This window comes from Diadema antillarum, unplaced genomic scaffold (assembly GCF_040938485.1).
Source record: "Diadema antillarum isolate AM-2024a unplaced genomic scaffold, OU_Dant_1.0 scf00000053, whole genome shotgun sequence".
NCBI classification, from domain to species: domain Eukaryota; kingdom Metazoa; phylum Echinodermata; class Echinoidea; order Diadematoida; family Diadematidae; genus Diadema; species Diadema antillarum.
Genome location: NW_027270942.1, coordinates 2,935,035 through 2,957,625, shown reverse-complemented (window position 1 = coordinate 2,957,625; position 22,591 = coordinate 2,935,035). Strand labels below are relative to the sequence as shown.

The 22,591-nt window shown below is 36.9% G+C and overlaps 2 protein-coding genes across 2 annotated transcripts in view; both read right to left on the bottom strand.

Moving 5' to 3' along the window:
- Positions 1-394: 394 nt before the first annotated feature.
- Positions 395-9,263, bottom strand: LOC139715715 (retinol dehydrogenase 8-like). The gene is made up of 6 exons (XM_071627268.1): positions 9,192-9,263; positions 7,233-7,517; positions 5,705-5,884; positions 3,958-4,051; positions 2,941-3,067; positions 395-2,375 (listed from the first exon to the last, which is right to left on the bottom strand). The coding sequence occupies exons 2-6, from the start codon at positions 7,495-7,497 to the stop codon at positions 2,145-2,147; spliced, it is 897 nt and encodes a 298-aa protein (XP_071483369.1). The 5' UTR covers positions 7,498-7,517; positions 9,192-9,263; the 3' UTR covers positions 395-2,144.
- Positions 9,264-17,405: 8,142 nt separating this feature from the next.
- The window catches only part of LOC139715657 (retinol dehydrogenase 8-like), a 32,353-nt gene continuing 27,167 nt past the window's right edge, over positions 17,406-22,591 (bottom strand). The window contains exons 4-5 of the mRNA XM_071627214.1: positions 20,820-20,961; positions 17,406-18,256 (exon numbers count right to left, since the gene is read on the bottom strand). Coding sequence (XP_071483315.1) covers positions 18,029-18,256; positions 20,820-20,961 — 370 coding nt within the window. The 3' untranslated portion in view covers positions 17,406-18,028. The remainder of the gene's footprint in view (positions 18,257-20,819; positions 20,962-22,591) is intronic.

Genomic DNA, 22,591 nt, shown 5'->3' with positions numbered 1-22,591 from the left:
TAGTCTACTGGAGACGAACCACAAACCACATAAATAAAACACAATTTATATATGAAGGATTTGTTCGCAAAAACAGATAAGTCCATATTTGCCAAATGGAGATATTTGCGATTAAAGGTCACGAAAGATAAAGAGAATAATATGAAAATGTTTGCTTCTTTTGACCATAACTTCAAAAATGTACGTTTATAAAATAGTGCCCAATATATCATTTAAAAGGTATTATTTTGTACTTTATGACAGAGACCGTACTTCAAAATCTTCAAAAATGGACTTATCGGTTTTTGCAAACAAACTCTTCATATTTTAATTTTTCTGAATGCTAGTAAATGCCGATTTGAAAGTACTTGATATAGGAATAACAAAGTAAGAGCAAGAAACAAAGTACACAGTATTCGGTTTTGTCACCACTGTAGACAGACTTTTATTTACCGCATAAAACAAGATGGATGTATGTTGTCGAAATCAATCTTTACGGTAATGTTATGAATGCTCACGGTGCTTATTATGTATCATCGAGAACAAAGTCATAAGGTAGTTTTCATGCGATATCCGGCGATAAACAGACAGCATTTTGAATATCTAATCCTTCTAACGCTAAGAAAAAAAAAGTTTCCATAGACAAATATATAAACTAAAATTCTAACAGTAATTTGAACTCACAATATCACAATATAAAAATATAAAAAGATTAATTCTAAATACTATGATGACAACCAGCAATCGTGTATAGGTAAATATTTGTCGCAACATCCACCTTTTGTCAATGCTGTAAGTCGTTATCACATGTAAAGTTAGTTTTCATTTTCTTGTTTCCAGGATCCATGCCAGTAGCTAATTGGTCCTCTGCACTTGAAAACTATAATTAAGTGATAACAAAGTATCTTAGCGTTGCATTTCCACTTGTTTCCACTTGTTCCCAGTGTGTGTTCCCAATGCCAAGACAAACAAAATGATGCCTACGTTTAGTACACCTCGTGTGCCGGGCCTTATCAATCAGTGTCAATCTTCCAACAGTTCATTTTAATGCAAAAAGAACTTTGTATTTCAGCCGAGAATTTGGTATTTATGAATATATTATGTCAGCGAGTACAACACATAACCTCTGAATATGTGACATTGAAAATATCTTATATTTCAGTTCATTACCATTCGCTGATAAGGTAAAATTTCCATTTCAGTTGAGAACCCTGCGTTGAATACAAAAGACCCTATCGTGTACGATAGTTTCACTGATGTTATTTCAATATTGTCTCTCTTGACCTATCCGCCCGTGATAGCAAGGTATGAAAATTGCATATGATTAATATACATGTATATATATATATATATATATATATATATATATATATATGTGTGTGTGTGTGTGTGTGTGTGTGTGTGTGTTTATTATGTATGTATAATATTGCATTATTTTTCTCCCGACTAAATTTGGCATCAACTAAAGCTAAACTTTACATTCCTGTACGAATGGTTGTGGACCCCTCTGGCAGAGAATCCTTGAAACCCACTTAATTAAAGAAGAAACACGCCCAAAAATAATGAACTTGAAAAGAGGGATGAAAATATTTCCTACAGAATGATACAAAACGGGAAAAATAGGATGAGAAGGAATATTCTACATATGCAAAACTTAACATTTTGCAAAAAGCAGTTGTTCTTGACCTGTCCTTCTGAATATTTAAATGGGCGAGGTGATGATGTCATACCCTCACAATTTTTCATAAATGATATAAATGAAATTCGGGGAAAAAATATTATTTTTAGCTAGTACAAGTAAAAGCATGTTCCTATGCCAAGACATATGAGAGTTAACATTTGCTCTGATTTATTCTGGTGATTTCAAAGCAAGTTTTATAGTTATACAATTAGGATATTAGATTTTTGCCCTTTCTCTTTATACAATGAATTCGAAATTGGGAGAGCATGACATCATCAAGTTGCTGATTTGAATATTCCTAAGGACTGGTCGAGCACTGTTTTCTTTAAAACTATGAGATTTTAAATTGTCATTTCTTCTTTATTTCTTACCCACGTTTATTCATTGTTTGTACGGTTCTGTAGGAAACATTGTTCTCTTTCTTTTGAAGTTTATTTATGTTTTGGGCGGCTTTTCCTCTTTAAGAAGGCACGCTGCTTCCTCTTTAAGCGGTATCGGTCTTTACCATCATCTGGTACCACATATCAGACCCGTTCGCCCCGATGCCATCGGCGTATTTCTGTGCCATCATACCCTTCCCTAAATCGCTAGTGAAGTAGCGAACCTTGGGCTGCCCGGCGGCCAGGCACTCGATCACCACATCGGCGATGTCCTCGGGTTGCTGACTGCTCGGCATCATCTGCTCGTTGAGATCTGCTATGAAGGAAGATAGAATCTGTAATGGGGAAAAAACAGATAAAAAATGACCATGATGACAACAACTATGGGGTGATTATCTTCAAGGATAATTCCAACGTGTGTAAAATGATTTCAAGTACAGTGACAAAAGTGATGATGTTTCTGTACCACCATGTTCTGTATGTAACTATGTAAGTCTGTCATCTGTCTGTATCTCAGTTAATTCAACATCACGTTATTTGTTTACTGCGGCATTTGCTGTATAACTAGACCTATAGCACTCTTCTGCTAATACTCCCACTTCTACTTTGAAACTCAACGAGATGCATCATTCTGAATACTTGTATAACACATACACACGCACACACACGCACACACACACACACACATATATTTGTATATATATATATATATATATATATATATACATAATAATGCATATAATATATATATGAATATACATATATACATATATGCGCATATATATATATATATATATATACATACATACATTAACATACACCAAAGTCCACCAGTTATTGATGTCGAGCTTTACATTATAGTATGTTTGTGTATATGTGTTGAAAGTTGGTTGATTATACCTGTCCTGATTTGTCGTTCGGGTCGATTCCTTTTGCCGCTTGATGCAGGTCGGCCGAACCAGTTTTATTGGAGGACATGTTCTCCGAGAACTTGGTGACGACTCCACCGGGACAAATCGAGGTTATCCTGCCACAGATTTTGATTGTTGGAATGAAAGTGAATAGACATGGAATAATGCGTACTTTTATAATATGAGTAATGTAAATCTGTATATTATGTACTTGCATGACTACTTCTAGTCTATACAATAATGACGGCGAAGAAAGCCGGAATTCCTGCAGGTAAATTTTAAGTAATACATGTATGATAATCTTGTTAAACGCTTTCAACATTCCATTACTCATTAAAATACGTTGCAGTATATTCAACCTTCAACTGCTTGGATAGCAAACGCAACACCAGTATCATCATCACATCCGTGATCATACCATCATACCAATGAATGATAGTTTCATTAGAATCGGAGTGATGCTAACGTTTACAAATACATTGGTTGATCATCTACAATAATTATCTATCAATATTTACAGATTGTTATGATGATTATAATAACAATGACACCAATATGATTCCCAGACCTTGAAGACTATTTCTGCCATCGCTCTTTAAATTCATCATTCGGGGAAGAGATATAATGTCGTTTTGAAGATGGGTTTGCCACCAAGCCCAATCGCCCCATTAAACCCGACCCATCTCGACCAAATGATCGATTGCTATTAGACACGAGTTCTTACCGACCTCTCCTTGATCTATTGCGGCAAGTATTGACGAGCCAGACTTGACAACTCACGACTTCTGCACTTACGCATAATCTTCGTCTTCGTACCGCTACGAGCACAATTAATACGTTATTTCATTTTTTTACAAATCTTTTTCAGAGAATACGTAATGCCCAGATCAATCTCTTTGTCAGATCTACTGTGAAACCAGGGATTTTGTAACGTACACATGAACAGAGTTTTATTTGCATATTGCTTCTGATACATTGTGTTTTCAAATGCAATACTCTCGCTTACCACACTCCAAAGCATCGCAGCTCGGGATACAGAGATTCCGTCAAGCCCTCCATTGCAAACTTTGTCGAAGCGTAGACGGACCCAAACGGAAAACCTGTATTGATTGTGTGAAATAAAACACTGTCATGTACACTATAAAATTGAAATTGTGACGACGACAAGTTAAAATCAGGACAACAAACACATTTTACTATTGATTTAGTATTGAATATTCTAGTAATAATAAAAAACTGTACAAACTTCTTTTCGGAAATAATCATAAGCTCCCTCTTGGAGACATTCAATATGAGTTCCCTCGTGGAAGCATTCATTATGAGCTCCCGCGTGGAGACATTTATCATGACAACCCTCGTTGAGACATTCTATATGAGTTCCCGCGTGGAGACATTCATTATGAGCTTCCTCGTGGAGACATTCAATATGAACTCCCTCGTGGAGGCATTCATTATGAGCTCCTGCGTGGAGACATTTATTATGACAACCCTCGCTGAGACATTCTATATGAGCTCCCGCGTGGAGACATTCATTATGAGCTCCCTCGTGGAGACATTTATTTTGAGATCCCTCGTGGAGACATTAATCATAAGCTCCCTCGTGGAGATATTTATTATGAATTTCTCGTGGAGACCTACATCATGAGCTCCCTCTTGGAGACATTTATGTTGAGATTCCTCGTGGAGACATTCGGTATGAGCTCCCTTGGGGAGACATGCATTTTCTGTTCCCTCGTGGAGCCATTCATTCTCAGCTCCCTCGTGGAGAAATTCATTATCAATTCCCTCTTCGAGACATTTTTGTTATGAGCTCCCCAGGGAAGACATTCAGTATTAATGAGCTTCCTCATGGGGATATTGATTATTGTCTCCCGCGTGGATATATTTTTTATGAGCTCCCTCTTGGAGACAATGATTATGAGCTCCCTCGTGGAGACATGATATTGTATATCTAATACCGATGTTTTATTTCTTTAAGGTTTATCATGATCTGATTTCATGTCACTGTTGTCTGGGAAAATGATTTTTTTAATCAAGTTCCCTTTCTTTCTCTCTCTCTCTCTTTTTTAAAACAACAACATCTACACTGAATTTCAGAATTTCCAGTATATCAAAAATGAAAAAAAAAAAAACGGCAAACATTGCTAGAGACTCCCAAACCTTTTACAGTTACAATTTACTAGACTCCAGTGCCCCGTTACTTTCATTATCATTTGAAAATGGCTCAGTAAGAGGGTTGCCAAACCAGGCCTCAATTATCATTACCTCCTGTTCATTTGTGTGTGTGTGTGTGTGTGTGTGTGTGTGTGTGTTATTTACTATCTATACTTTCCACTGCTGCGGGAACTTGTTTAAAAACAACAGTGCTAATCACATTAAGAAAAACGCTACTAAAAAAAAATGTATATGTGACGTTACGTAATTTGATTGACTTGTGGTTGAGTGGCTCAAGTTCGATACCATAACGTGGTGTTTAATCATACACAAAAATCATTAGTTAATCGCGGGCATGCAGACTGGTAGTTTCGAAATGCATTACTCTTCGTATAGATTAACGGAAAATATTTATGAAATTTGCTTTACTGTCACAGGCGCGACAAACTTTAGCAACACACACACACACACACACACACACACGCACACACACACACACACACACACACATACTCATAATATTCAAACACGACCCACCCTACCCACCCCCCAAAAAACCAACAACAACAACAATAATGATAATGATAAGATCAACACACCGCTGATTCCCCCAAGACTGCTAATGTTGATGATGCGCCCAGATTTCTGCCGCTTCATAATTGGAATCACTTCTTGGATCAGGCGGTACGTTCCGACCATGTTTGTTTCCATCATTTTCCTCATGTCCGCCATCGGCATCTGTTCAAAGAGTCCCAAGTAACCAAATGCGGCGTTGTTCACTAGGAAACAAAAAGGTATCGTTAACGTTACTTAAAAAGAGACACAAATCTACAAGGTAAGACAGCAAAAAAAAAAAAAACAAAGCAGCTATTTTGATGTATGTTTCAGGACGACTGAGTAGTTGCATGAAACATAGGAATCCATGAAACACACTTTGTAGAGGTTAGCTTTCATCGACAGTTTTGTTCTCGACTAAAAGTGAGACACTTATTGATCGTAATGCGTGAGACTGAATATAGAATAAGCTGAGCAGCACAAGTCATTGCATTAATCATGTGTCGAGCAATCCATCATGGACTATTTATCATTTTATTGTGTTACTCTCATTTAACGAGATCGCTGTTCGATTTAATAGTAGTTCAATTCTGAGTGCAATATTGGTTATTGTTGTATTACTTCTCTGAATATTTACTCAACTGTGCCTCCTTCAGAGCGACTAAAAGCGTTGGTTTCTTTCATATAAGCGTTTACTAGTGAGTCTGCATCACAAAACCAACAAAAAGTCGCCAGACATGGATTTTTATCTAAGGGCAGGTTCTGAAAGAGTAGACTTTAAGCTTTAAAATGATGTATATGGACTCTCCCAGATAAACCAATGTAAATATCGGAAGGAGACAGCACACTCTGGAAAGGTGTGAACTGAAAAAAAAGAGAATCTAATGAACAGACTTTATTCAAACGCTTAATCTTTATCAAACCGTGCTAACTGTGCAGTGAATGGGACAAAAAAAAAAGGATGCAGACCACCGGAGTAACAACGATGAAGGGATTATCTAAGCTGAAATTAAGCATGCTCCATTAACTCATTCTCTCCATGATCGATGCCAACTCAAAGCTGTAGCATTATTCTTTCAAAATTTACGAGAGTTGAAAATGAAGAGTGTGCAAAGGATTTTCAAGAAATTAAAAGGGGCATTCACAGGGGCTTCACAATATATTTATACTTTAGCAGCACTCACTCTACACTGTTCTATCAATTTCAAGCTCGCGCTCAATCACATTTAGTATGTTTAGGCCTACTGTAAACAACTTCTAAGTTCATGTTGAGGAATGTATTGAACATCTTCGGATATCATGCCGTTTGAGTAAGATCTACATGTTCCCAACTAGTGATCACCCATAAAAATACTTCAAAGAAATCGTTCACAGACCCAGGTTATAAAACAAATATTGCTCAAGTTTAAGTTAATGAGGCCAGTAGAGGTGCTACTCACTCTGGGGTACACCCTCACAATGTCATGCAACGTGCCCTCGTGCATGTTTCACCATTGCAAACACTTCCGAGTGGGCTTTATCTGCTCTTAGGCACTCTCTGCTCAGCTGTGCATTTTTTTTTTGTATACTAACCGATGATGTCGATTCGGCTGTGTCTCTTCATGATCTCCTTAATGACTGAAACGATCTGTTCTTCTTTCGTGATGTCCAGTTGGAGGATGAAGAGAGTCCTGTTGAGGGCGCTGCCGGCTGCTTCCACGAGTTCTCCCTTCTTTGCCAGGTTCCTCATGGTGGCGTAGACCAGGAACGACTTCTTTGGGTCTTGGGCCAGCTTGACTGCCGTGGAGAGACCAATTCCTGAAGAGCAACCGGTGATGAGGGCAACCCCTGTAGCCATGATCGATGATGCGTCGTTTCCTGGAGCGCGAGTTCAAAGTTATTGTTTATCATATTGAAGGGAGCAATGATTTAAAAATGTTCGAGATATCACATTTGATGCAAACATGTAGGTTAGTTGTATCACAAAACATCCTGACATACAAAAATTTCGTGATAAAGCCTAAAATATAGGGAATATCACTAATTTCCCACTAAACTGTAACTGTCGATAAACACATTTTTATTATAGATATTGTTCCCTTTTTATGTACTTAGCAATACTTAACATTGATTATACTGAAACATTTTTTACATTAGTTGTTTCTATTCCCAATTCACATTTTAGAAGTATTTGAAGCACTAAGCATGGGTTTTTGTTTCATTTGGAAATGGTAAATTACGCCTTAAGTGGTCGGGATGACCGTGTAACAGTGTTCATGATGGTGTACTTCATTTTATTATCATTCCTAATTTAATATGTCTTATTTCATAATGTTACTTTAATGTAGCACTGTTTTCTTTGAAGTTCTCTCAAACAATATTATCCTCAAGACCGATAACCTTTGACGGTTTTGCACTGATTGCCGTTGATTGATGTTGTTTTTATTGTGTATTGTGTATCATAATTATTATATCACTGTCGACCTAGGATGACTTACTTCAGGCGAAAGGATGTATATTATCGAAATGCCATAAAGCATCGTTGTGGTGTGTCTATAATACATACAGGAAGAATGTGAAAAAAAAGTTCTTTGCCAAAAGATCATGAGTTATTTAGAGAAGGTATTAGTCTCTCCTACAGCATATGCGATGTTGTCACAGTTTGTTTGTTTTGGGGTTTTTTTTTTTTCGCACGTGCAGAAAAAAAAACCCAAAACAAAACAGAGATATATTGATATCAATACTGGATGATCAACTAATGATAAACGATCAGGCAGTTTGGATTATCCGTGGACTATGCCCAAAACAAACACTCAAGACAATTACATCTGTGGATTCTTTCAAGCATTCTTCGACCAGACATAAACGCTATATACAATCCGTGCATTTCTAGTTTACCACTCCATATCGTAAAAGATAATTGCCACTATCCATCCTTCGTTGACATTACTAAATAGCCCGTGGGTTAAGACCTCAGTCAGGATCACTTGCCTCAACTTTATCTAAGATTACACCTAAAAGCTAATCAAAGTAATCAAGGGCTCACTTTATTTTTCTTAAAAGCAGGAAAAAATGAAAAACTATGTATTATCCCTTTACTCTGTAAAATCAACTAGACTGCACGCTGTGCTTTTCACCAGTGAGGTCAAAAATACCCTATAACTGTAGCACTTTACTTACTTACAAATTTTTACTTATAAAGTTGTGCTGTGTCACTTCAATCTACTACAGCCATTTGTCATATGAGTGACTCCTCGTATGTACTACTACTTGAGATAAGCACAAGTTTGATTTTTCTTTAATTTTCTCTATCATTATTATTATAGGTCATCCAAGCAATGGCCACAAAGATATGCTAAATGTACAATGACGTTGAATTATCTAGCCTGGAAGAACCATGAAATAAACCGCCACTATCTTGAAAAAGCCGTCATGACTGACACCACCACTAGTATACCTACAGTCAGTAATGTTTTTTTTTAATGCAAAACAGTGTAATCCATCCATGTTATCAATAATGACAATGGTAGCAGTTTATTTTCGAAATCTTACCTGGAAAAAGAGAAATGTGGACCAAGTAGATTGCACGTCTGGTTGTAGCTGCAAATCTGTTGGAAGTAAACAGAAGTAGCTGTATGCCGAGCTCTGGCTCCGAAAAAAAAATGCTTAGTCATTCCAGCCCCTCTTTCCGAACCCCACCCCAAGTTTTGAGAGTTTGAAGACACGCCCATTTTCACAGAGAGCCCAATTCCCACGAATATGAAATGCTAGTGATTATAAACATTTGAGGCTGTCATAGTGATGTTGTTCGTACAGGGACTCGTTTGTGAAGTTTTCACTAAACCGTCACTGCAACACCGTGCAGGCCCACGTGCCTTTTATAATCAATTATCTTTTTTTTTTCTCGAGTAATGTATAAAGCGAATATTATATTGTCTTGCCTCCTATTCCAGTTTTCCCTATCCGAAATACATACCATTTTTAATCAGTCTCATCTGGTGTCTTGCTACCTCTAACCCAAGCCACGCTTGGTAACACATTGTGCAGTTGTGAGGTATCAGTTTTCGTAAGTTGAGACAATTAATAGCACTAAGGAACAGTTTGCTTAGTTTGGTAAGAAAACACCATTGTAATCATTGATTACCTCTCGAACACGTTCAAGTACACTGTATTTGTTCCTTTATCTACACTTCGCTTTGCCTCGCACTGAAGGTCATAACAAACTTCATGTGATTTGAGATAATGTTAGTCATTCTGAAGGTTCGTTAATCCTTAAAGGAAATAAGGTTCGTTATTCCGAATGTTCGTTAGTCCTAAAATGAAGAGAAGGCGTGCACTAGCAAACTTTTTGAATTACGAATCTTATTTTTCGGATTGACAAACCTTCTGAATAACAAGCTTTCTGAATGACGAACTGTCACAACAACTTAAGATGGATAAAAAGAAAACTACCATATACCAGGTTATATGTGTGAGGGAGAAATAGAGCAGTATTTAACGTTTGTCGTGGGTGATAATAACCCTTCAGTTTGTTGCACGAAATGAATTCAAGTAAAATGTCCATGAATAAAATGGGTAATTGAAATAAGTCCAAGGCAAGAAGTTAAATGGTAAAAACAAATAAAGCTCATTTTGTAGACAAATCTTAAATGGACCAATAACAAAGAAAATTGTCACAACTTACTATGCCCTTTTGGTCAATGAGAAAACTCATGCAAAGTTTACCCTAATTTATATTTTTATCTAGGAAATACACCCCATCAAAATATTTAGGAACATTATCACACACACATGAGCGCAGAGGGGTATTGCGTGGTATATAATGTACCTTGTCCAGGGATGTCAGCCACACACACGGTGGGTCTCGAACCCCACCTCCCCTGTTAAGAACATGTAACCGACGTTCCATGGTGCTTCCTAGAAGATGGGGTATTATGTGAAGAGCCATCTATAGCCATCCTATCTCTTGCAGACATGTCATAGTTCACAAGTCGTAGTTAGTTAGCTATCTGATCCATGTAACATATGTTAATGAGTTTGTGGTGATGAAAGGGTAATTTTGGATAATACTCCTCTTCAATAAACTAATCCTTTTTTCTTTTTGTCAAGTATACATCGATAATGAACAAGAAATCTGCTGAGTCATTGTACCTTCCTTCGATTCTCATTTATTGTGTTCTGTAGATGTTCCGGCGAGCACAAATTTCTAAACCTTCAAGCCCCAGTTCACATAACAATAAAATCACGATACGAGCGCTGAAATTCCTCCTATTTGATCTGAAGTATTTGTGCAAACAAAGTGAACGCACACAGCTATCACACGCTTTGTATATAGGGTAAAGTGCATGTTTAATGTCTGTACGATTGTTTCCCTGTGCTGACCACGTTAGGAAAAAAAAATCAAACGCAAAATTCGAAGGGCAAACTATGAATCACCGCAGAAATAGCACGCTGTTATTGATTTTCATTTAGTGATAAATCCATTCTAATACAAGCATCACAAGGGTATTTATCCAGTATCATGTTATCATGCTAAAGGCTTGAACTTGAAATTTATTCTATTCCATTTAAAAAACATAACTCTTTTACAATAACAAACTGAAGACAGACAACGAGTATACAAACACGTAATACAAAACTATAAATGAAACATGAAAACTACAAAACTATAAATAAAACATGAAATCTACAAAACTATAAATGAAACATGAAAACTACAAAAGACCAGCGGTCTTGTCAGGGCAAACAAAAACCTGAAGGTGAAACAGTATTGTTTGACGATCACAACAAACCAAAGCTGTAGTTATATATTTTTATACTATTTTCTATCAATGTCTTTCATACAACTCCTGATTTTTGGTTAGCGTTTTAATAGCTGCATCCGCCAGCTAATTTGCTAATTCTTCTTTCTTGTCTTTCATAAATTGACTGTCAATAACCGAAAATTTGGGCAGTTTACAATCATTCAATTTGTGAATCAAAACTCTCTTGTTAGTTAAATGCAAATCATTTTGTATAAAAGAATATTACTTTTTTTATTAAAAGAAAAAGACACGAATCAGCGTGCGCACGTAAATTACAAACATAAATTCATCCTAAAACTTTCTTTTTGGTTAGCAATCATTTCATCATTTAATCCTGAATGAGCTTCCCAACGCAAGTACTTCGTAACTCAATGGATATTTACATAAATACCGTGAGGGTAATCTAGAATTACCGAATGGCATATAATGTGGTGTTTGCATTGCTTTCTTTGTTGTAAATTCAGGGATGATTTATTAGCTTGAATCCAGCTCTATACACTACTTTAATATTGACAGTATTAAGAAGTTTTTTTTTTCTTTTTTAATCGAAGAAAAATATAATATCATAAGTCAAAAGTTTAGTTTAGTTGAGTATGCTATATCATTAAAGTAACAAAGGAAAGTGAGGGGTCATAAGGATCCGTGTGATCCACCTGAAATGTATTTGGAGGGGGACTAGCACTACTTCAAACGTACATAATGCTGCCTGCCCGACAGGTAAATTCTGAACCACTCAAAGGCCGACTCGTATTGTATACCGTACTTATCCAGTTTGTATGAAAGAATCTTATGAAACCAAATATTATAAAACCCACGATGTGCCTACGATTATTCATATATTATTGGAATTCTTTTTCAATGAGCTGTGGTTCATGAATTGTGTTTTAAGAAATAAATTTTGGCTTTTAATAAAATCAGCTGTTCTTCCGTAATCTTTTACCAAGTAACTTACATAAAGATGAAAGTAAAGATGTAGACCTTTGATTAGAGAAAATTACACCATGTATTCTATCGAAAATCGGTACTACCTTTATAGCCATTTTCATTTTTAACGGTAATGTGCCAGTGTACCTTGGTAGATTGAAAATATGTACTAATGGATAAAATGTTTGAGGAGCAACAACTTTCATTACGTTATTTGAGATATTATCAAAACCGAACCTACTTTTATTTCTAAAGCTTTTTTACACTTAATACTTCTTTTTCATTCATCCGGGGTCACAAGTAAAGATTTAGCAATGGGATCATACACACACACACACACACACACACACACACAAATTAATGTAAAATGGCTTTGAAGAGACGCAATTTCTTGAGCTGAATCAGGACCTACATTCACAAAACAATTGCTAAATTCCTCGGGTCTAATATCACTATCTTTTTCATTTCTTTCGAAAACTTTCATTTGATAATATATTTTCTTTTTTAAGAACATAACTTTTCATGCTCCTTTCATCCCTTAATGAAAATTCTTTAATTTCTTTATGAGATATTATATTTTTTTATAAAGCGAAACATTTCATAAAGTATTCTTAAATTTGTATCAAGGTTCATTGAAATCACTAGGGTCCTTTTTATACTTGTCGAATAACTTTATTTCTCACTTACACATTTTAATACAGACTTACTTAACCATGGCTGCCTAGGAACAAATTTTCCATAATTTGATGTCTTCAGAGTACTTAACTAATTCATTTAAAAAAAGTAAAGTGTTGACCAATTAGACGTCAGAAAATGTTAAAAGAATTATTTACTTCGTGTTCATTATAAACACTTCCGATCCGTGGACGCTAGTTTAGTTATAAAGAGATATAAATAAATATAAAACAAGATTAATGTTGTTCTGCCTGTTCGTCAGAGCTTTATTTAGTCTCAACATAAATTTACAAATTCAAATATGAAGGTTGACTAATGTGCAAAAATGTATTAAAGTTGTCTACAAAGCCCCAGTAACTTGTGGTTTATATAACCAACCACTTTAAACGTACCTGATGCATGACTTGGTTTTCCTTGGAAACTAAAAAACTGAAATAAAGTTTGCTTTTTGGTTTATTTCATTGTTTTCTTTTGAACCAAGTCTAACTGGTTCTACTGCTGACAAGTTTGATCTTTGACACCTTTACATCAATACATTTTACTTGGCACAGCATTAAAACGGAGACTTTCATACCATCTCAATACTTATCGAAAGACAGCATTTCAATATTTAAAAAACAATGATATGGGTTATAAATGGTGAGTTATCATTAGATTACATGGATTCAATTTTTGGGTTTGATAATCGAGAAATATCGACATTAAAATGATATCGCAAAGGAAAGTGTTCCTAAGAAGACAAAAAAGCTGATAATTGGGCCTATGGTTTGACAACTGTGCTTTTTCATGATTACTAAAATTCCAAATTAGTTGCTAGTTGTACAATTTACTTCTTATGCTCAAGTTTGCAATACAATTTTGCAAATTTTGACGTCAATGGGTATTTAAAAAATACAAGCCTATATCTGGTATTCATTTTGGTACCATTCCTCACCTCTTCTTCCGCTTTTAATACTCCGACGGCGTACTTCTGCGACATCCGACGTTGATAAAAGTCGCTGGTTCCGTAACAGGTCTTCGTTTCTTTAGACATTCAACCATGTTCGACATTCAACCACCGCTGCAGATATTCAGCAATCGACGACATCGGGAGATGCTCAGCGGTATCTTCTTTTTTTTTTTTTTGGGGGGGGGGGGGGGGGGTGGTTTGGAGCCATTTTCACTGAGGAACTCATCACCAGGTTCATTATCCCGAAAGTAGTTATTACATTATTGTTGTAGTACGCTTATGTTTCCCAACAAATATGATTCATATTCACATAGATGTTTCTTGTAAACATAAAAGTTTGTCAGTTTAATAAAAAAGACATATGAAGACGAGTTACACAAATAATCTTGACTCCCATAGTTAACACTATACGTGCTAAGTTTATTTCCTGTCTATAGGTGCGTGTGTGAATTTTGTACTTATTTGGCTGATTGGCACAGAACGAGTAAATGTGTTATCAATGCTAATGAAGGGTTTCCCTATTGTACGTTGTCGTGATAGAAAAATAGAAGATTTGATGGTATGATATAGACCCAATGTTATTCAAACGGTATATCTGTGGTCGTGAGTGTATGCATATATATATATGTGTGTGTGTGTGTGTGTGTGTGTGTGTGTGTTTGTGTGTGTGTTTGTGTGTGTGTGTGTGAGTACGTATAATTATGTGGAATCATGTCAGACTGGCATGTAATGTATAAAGTGAGAAAGAAATACGCAATCCCCGACTATGAGTCTGGGATTACCAAAAAAAAAAAAAAACCCAAACAAACATAAATTGCTTATAAAAACACAACTTTAAACAAACAAATGGATACATCTAGTCTATAGGCGTAATTAGGTGATCCGAGTATTTAATGTTTAGGGTTTTATGCAACAGGGCCCTGATCTTTCTCACGTGTACATTGTTCGAAATTTCTTTGATTTTGTGTACGTATTTTCCGAGGGTCCCATACCCTACACGCTTTGCTTTTTGGTGGGACCCTCCATTTCAATTCTAATCTTTGTATTATATATATGTATATACCTTAGAAAGGAAGTTCTGTTGTTACTCGTGACCACTTGTACGTTTTCTTTTAAATTTTTACAAATGTATTGCACATATATATTTTCCCTCTTTATTCAATGGAAATGGAAATAAAATTGAAATTGAAATTGAATTGAAATTGACGCATATGGAAATTTATGTATTCTCTCCCCCTCTCTCTCTCTCTCTCTCTGCGTTTGTCTCTTTATCTACATACATATAATTAAACATACGGGGCCCGTTTCATAAAACTTGCCATCAGTGACAAGTTGTCATAGATGTGACAAGCTACTGAAATCCTTGCATCTAAGTGGCTGAGAGCAAATTCGTCATAGAAATGTGGCAGTTGTCACTGATGACAAGTTTTATGAAACGGTCCCACGGTGTGTGATTTCTTGTCTCTACATGCGTTATCAGACAGAGGAGAAAATACAGTATTTACGTATTTCCCCAAAGTGATTACGTTTATATTGTCAAATATTCCATGATTGCAAATCTTGGAAATACTTCTGTATCGCTTTCCACATCATTCAGGTTATACGTTATAGATTATAACAGTATAATGAGTTTCGTGTGGGTTTCTGTCCAAAAAGGTGCATAATTCCTGTCTTCTCAATACATGTGTAGAGATATCCTACACTTAACGGATGAGGCGGGATTTTAGGAAATGCATTCATGACACGTTCTATGATACTTTCATCGTGTTTAGAATGCTTCAAATTAGTTAAAAGTAATCAATGCCATTAGAATGAATGAATGCCGTAAGAAAAAGAAGTGATTTATTGTAAGCAAATTGAACTGAAATGAACTTACTTCATTTCCACCAACAAAATACATTTTTTCTGTTTCTTCTTCTTCTTCTTCTTCTTTATGCCAGGCACACAACAAAATAAAATGCAAAAGACAAACAAAATACAGTGTTCTTCCATGAACTGAAAATACCAGAAATGAAATAGCATACTATAAATAGTACAAACTATGATTACGACAGAAATGGAGGGGTCCACTAAAGAGCTTGGGATGATAGTCTTAGCTAGACCCCTGTAGAACAATATTGTAAGTCTAGGTAAGAAACAAAAATAAAAGAATGAGTTTGATTACACTGTTTGTTAGGCTAATGTGCAGTGAAAATGAAAAAAATAAGATTTAAGTGTATTAATGCTATCTATACGACGTGCATTTCATGTGCATAATTATTATCATTACCTGTATGGGGTTTCCGTGACAGTGTATAACAAGTAGCCAATAGACAGATGCAGATGTTTTTCTTGTAAAGCATACAGCCACTGTTCTGTCGTCTGTAGAAATACGTGCACGGTTTAACAGTTGGGATGGGATAGTATTGGTTGGAATGAGAATTCAGCTTTTAACCGTTTGTGAGATTCTTAGAAACCACTTTTTGAAATGTTAACATGCTTACCATTCGAACAGAAATTCATAGTTAAATTGAGTAAACTCTGTTTTGAAATGGCTGAAATATCAAAAAGACAGTGTAAACACAAATCGATCCAAATAAAAGGTGAGTCACACCTGCCAGTAGTATCAATCTGTTTGGATATCTATGCCCTCTCAAAATCAATTTCATCAAATAAACTTTTATTTACTTTTAAAATGATACCTTCTTTCATATTTCATATAGGAGGTTTCTCTCTCTCTCTCTCTCTCTCTCTCTCTCTCTCTCTCTCACACACACACACACACACACAAAAAAGAAGTTGGAAACCCGAAATCCCATCTCAACCAAAACTATACCATCCCTTTGATAATTATATGTGTAGGTTTCTTGGTATTGTAAGCAATTTGTGTATGGCATAGGGCCTCATCCGCGTCAAGCTTTGCTAATGACGACAGTCCCTTGTTTCGATTTCTCCATTGTAAACATACACGAATACAGTGAGCCTTTGATAGGTTGATTTTATTCATTTATGTTATATAAGGGACGATGTTGTTTCAAATACGAATTTCACAATTCTTGTATTGATTTTTACGTTTTACTTTCTCTCTCTTTTGCATACTCTGTATCAATTTGTATTGATTCGTCATTGTACCTGGAGAAAGAAAATGCAGAAATAAAACCAAAACAAAACAAACCAAAAGTATAAAGTGTAACATAACTGACCACACCTTTGAGCAAGGAGCAAAAAGCTAGCTGATGCTTATTTATACTATCGGAATATATTCAACATGCTTGCAGAAGGAGTCAAACTGATTTGACGAAAATACTCCTGGGGACGACAAATATAAGGCAAGCATAACTGCAGTATCAGTTATGCAGTATGAGAGCATTTTGCCACCTCTATAAGAAAGAAGGGAAAAACTACGAAAATATTGAATTCATATTTCGCATTGTGTCTCTTAGCCCTTTCCATGCTTTTACTGTTGGTCGGCTTAGAAGAACCCCGTAGTGTTGTACACTGTACGCAAAGTCCCTGACACAGTAGCGGCTAGAGGAGAGTCACGACGCGGCTCGAAATACGTTCCTATCCCGGTAAAAGATGTGTATTTCACCGATGCGTCGTTCATTACCCCCTACAAAAGGCAACTTCTGATGGGATGCCAAGTTGAATTCACTATGACGAAATAGTGCTAGATACACAGGAAATTGACAGCATTCACACTTATCGTCTTGAACATGTTGTTTTTTTAGTTATAAATTATGCAACCACCACACAGATTTATACCACACCATAGCTTACGTCTCTATCACAGTTCGATTTCCCATTAATAAACCTAGCTAAAGACGACGCCTTATTTTGGAACGTTGTCTGAATCTCAGCAGCTTATTTGACGAAGATGTAGCAAAGGAAATCTAGGTGTCATGCACGTTTTCAAATTTTCAATTCTGTTTTCAATTCAGTTCTCGATTTCATTGTTTTTGATTTTATGTCTACCAATTCCTTTCTACAATGGCCTGCTACGCTAGCTAAAAGTGGACATGCCGACATGCGATAACGCATAAGATGATAATCATCTTCTACTTCTGGTGCTTCTTCATCATCTCGTACCATCCGAGGGCCCCGGTCGCCCCGACCCCGTCGGCGTAGGTTTGCTTGATCACGCCCCATCCGTAGTCGCTGGTCCCGTAGCGAACCTTGTGCTCCGGATCGGTGAGGCAGTCAGCTATGACGTCGGCAACCTGCTCCGAAGTCTGTCCGTGTGGCATGAGGTTCTCACTGACCAACTTGAGGAATCCGGTCATCAGCTGTGATTGAGAAATCACGATGTGATCTCTGATCAATCCTTTGATGGTATCTTGATAATTATGACATGCATAGCCATTTCTTCATTTATTTCCTTTTTTAGATTTTGAGGCTGCCATCACTATCAAGCATGTGCTTAAAGACGACAGACTCGTGCATTTTCTTCTTCTTCTTCTTCCTCTTTATTTGGAAAGAAGTGTATAGTCGATTCCTTTGATCTCATTGTTATGTTTATACTTTAAAGATTATGATATTGTTATACTATGAATGCAAAATTGTTTTCCTATCATATTGTCAGATACACCTGTTGTCATTTTTCATATACTATCCTTTCATATCCTTGGAAAAAAATGCAGTTCTGAGTAAAATCGAACTGAACTGAACTGAACTGAATTGAATTACTGCTTTTTTTTAATCCAGGTGTTAAAGTTACATACTTAGTTGGCGTTTCATTAATAAACCCAAAAACTTCTATACTGGAACGTGTCCAAATTTCAGATAAAAAGCATCTTCTTGGCTGAAGCTGCTTACTTTTCGATCAAGTTTCAAGTTTCAAGTTTGTAAACATTTATTTTCCATCTTTTCATGTTGTAAATCACATACATAAAGTTGTACAAGGAAGGCAGAACCTAAAAAAGCAGAGCTTGTGGTGAGCTGCCTGACAAAATCACACTACATCACAAACACAAGAAACAACAAAAACACAATAGTAGTTCTCATGGCAATATGAACATGAGACATTCCTCGAAGAGGAATATTGCATTCTAACAGAGGGGCTACAGTTAGTGTGAAAATATGTGACGAGTTACAGCCTGTCATTGTCAAAATGGCAGTATTTATAATGTCAACATTGTTACAATGATGTATAATGATAAATGTTCATCCGTCCGCAGCATGTGGTTTAATTTTTGTTTTCCTAATCTGTATTTGAGAAGAATTTGCTATATCCCCTCGTATATTGGTCTTTTCTTTTTGTTTTCTTTATTTTGGTCCTAGAGAGGTTGTATCCGTGCTCCTTATCCTGATCTGTACACTTTGTTTCATACAGATGGGAACTACGCTTTAATAACAAGCTTGTTTTTAAGTAGGTTTCATTATATTTCCTTAGTATTTATACTTAGATTTAAACGTTCATAGATTGGCCACCATGTTCTTTATATTTCTGCAATGTTTTATTGCGCATCTTAGCCGGATGCCATGTATCATTTTACATAATACTTATTTTGATGTATTTGTCATTTTGAAAAATGAAAATAACTTGAAAGTGAAAGTGAAATTAAATGAAACCCACGAAAATTTTAAAAATGGTAATAACAAAAATAATTGTGGAGGAAAGAAGAAGGGAAAGAAAATGCAGACTTAATTTTTACCCCCAATTATTTCAACCTGAGTCATTATTTTGTTGTTGATTTTACACCAAAGTGAGTAGCAACATCTTAAAATCACGCATCTCCTCTTTCCAATGATATCTTATTTATTCATAGACGGTCATGGATGGCTGAGTAATCATTCTTTTTGGACAATGGGTCAAACTGGACTTGTGACCAAGTATAGACACTGCAAGAATCAATGCACCTTATTAGAAATCAACTTAACAAATGGAATAATGAAATTAATAATCGCAACCATTGTCTTCTTTCGGATATCTCTTTTTAACATTACATCCCATGCCCCTCAACATGGTCACCATTCCTTTCCACACAGAGATTAGCTTTTCTCTTTTTTTTTCTTTTTTTTTACAGAGATTAGCTTTTTTCTCCATCTCACGCACAGCCCCTTTGGGGTTTGGTGGCGTGGAGCGTCAAACTCGTCAGTAATTCTTTGTCTCAGAGTTGCAATGTCAGGTGGGGGGGGGGGGTAATGAACACTTAGCTCTTGAGATAACCCCAAAGAAAAAGTCACAACAAGTCAGATCCGGAGATCGTGGTGTCCACTCCACAACATGATACAAGGCAATCACCCAATATCCAAATACCTCAGCCAATCTGTTTCTTACTGCAACTAGTCGATGGGCTGGTGCGCCATCCTGTGCCCACCATAGGCGTCTGAACACACCCCTTTGTTGCACAGGAAAATTTTCCATTAATTTAAGAATCACATGTTCATTTAAAATTTGTAAGTACCCATTTCCGTTCATGTTGTTTTTAAAGAATAAGGGCCCTAGGAGCAAACCGTTTCCAGTTTCAGACATTAAAAAAAAGGAGAATTGAAAAGGATTTATGCTGGTCTTACTAACTGAAACTTGGTCCCAAGTCCAATTTGACCCATTGTCCAAAAAGAATGATTACTCAGCCATCCATGACCATGTAAGAATAAATAAGATATCATTGGAAAGAGGAGATATGTGGTTTTAAGATGTTGCTACTCACTTTGGTGTAAAGTTAACACAATCTTCACAAATTCTAAATTAAATCTTGTTGCATTTTTTTTTTTTGATACGTACTGTAGTTGCCCTTGAGTACCGCCGAGTTGTCTTCAACGCTGAGGGCGGTATGTAACCAAACTACAAGTAGCTAGGGTATTTCCCTGATTCTGATATCGCTAACGTTTGGGTGTTTGCATTACCTGAGCGGACTTGGGGTCTTTTACATCTTTGGAGACCGCATCCACGGATGCCTTGTCAAACATATCGGAAGTACCCGTCTTGTTGGACGACATGTTCTGCTGGAAACTGGTGGCCACGGCACCGGGGCAAACAGTGTTGATCCTGCGAATTTAACCGCCGGTTGGAAGGGTCAGCGTGAAAGGACAATGATTTCAGAACTTTGGACGGGGCAAGAAGGAAAGGGAAATTCTTCTCTGGCAAAGGAATAATAAGTGGAAAAATAAGAAAAAACCCGACACATTATACGTAGTTATAATTACATTCAGTTCGTAGGCCGAGGAGGAGGTGTTAGTGGCTCAGTATATCAAATCACGGATAATCATTCAAAAGGTCCGTGGTTTGATTTTCCAAACATCAACTCTCAGACAAGACTCTTCGTCGTCATTTGACCACCACCTACGGAGGAGCTTTAAAGCCTCAAGTCTCATTGCTGCTTGCTTGTAATGTTTCGTCGTTTCCTAAGCCAGTGTAAACGATCAAGTCATGTGGTAGCTCCCAATTATGGCTCTTGGCATAGCGCCATGAGTATCTTTTTCAGGTGTGGAATAAGCGCTTTAAAAGAGTCTCCCTGTTGTTATTTTTATCATTATACGTGAAGATCGGTCGCCGACCAGTCTGCGACCAGTCTGTGAACTCAGAAATCACTGGTTGTCACAGGTTGCAATATATTTTTCTTATTTATTTCTTTTTTAAGTCGCAAATAGTTGTCGGCGGTCGGCGACCGGTCCGCTATCGGTTTTGGGCGGCTACATGTTTTCGATGCTGCATCGAAAACTTTTTGCCAACCGAACTGGTTGGCAAAAGGTTGGTCGGCGATTGGGTGCGATGGTCGCCAGAAAGTTTTGGTTGTTAAAGGTCTGCGATGGTCGCCAGAAAGTTTTGGTTGTTAAAGGTCTGCGACCGGACTTCGCTTACAGGCGTGTCAAAGCCCTAATTCTACAATTTTGGGAGCTACTCACTTCACATTGAACATCCGCAGCTCTGGGTAGAGAGACTCAGTCAGGCCCTCCATGGCGAACTTCGTTGCACCGTAGACGGCATTGTATGGAACGCCTGTCAGTAGCAAGTGATAAGTACAAGTGTACGATAGATTCAACAAGGATGCGGAAAATTATATGCTTCTCGACTTCCGAGGAGGCACAAAGCGAAGTGGGGGACCTCGCCTATTCGGGTCAGAGTAGTCGACAAAAGACGAGTTGTGAAACTTCGTCTCTTTGTTTTCGTGGTCTGGAGATGTTGATAAGACGAGATACCACAAGTCACCTTTTTGCCTTCTCTTCCAAAATGTAGAGAAGTTGAGATTTTTCATCTCGCCTTCTCAGACTCAGTAAGGTCGACAAGGGAAGGAATTTTTTCGTCTTCCTGTGGCACGTAGGCCTACAAGTTTTCAATCAAATTGCTTACCAATGATACCACCGACACTGCTGATGTTGATGATGTGACCCGTCTGTCGTTTCTTCATGATGGGAATCACTTCCTGGGTCAAGCGGTAAGTCCCAATCATATTAGTCTCAATCATCTGCCTTATGTCGCTCATCGACATGTTTTCGAACAGCCCGAAGTGACCGAAGGCCGCGTTGTTTACTGAGTGGGATGATACCGTGCACACTGTCCATTTACATGTTATCATAACAATATTTCATGTTATTCACATAAGATGTACGTCAAGTTTTTTTTTTTTTTTTGTTATCTATTTTATTTTTACGACTGTGAATCCCCGTAAAAGCACTTT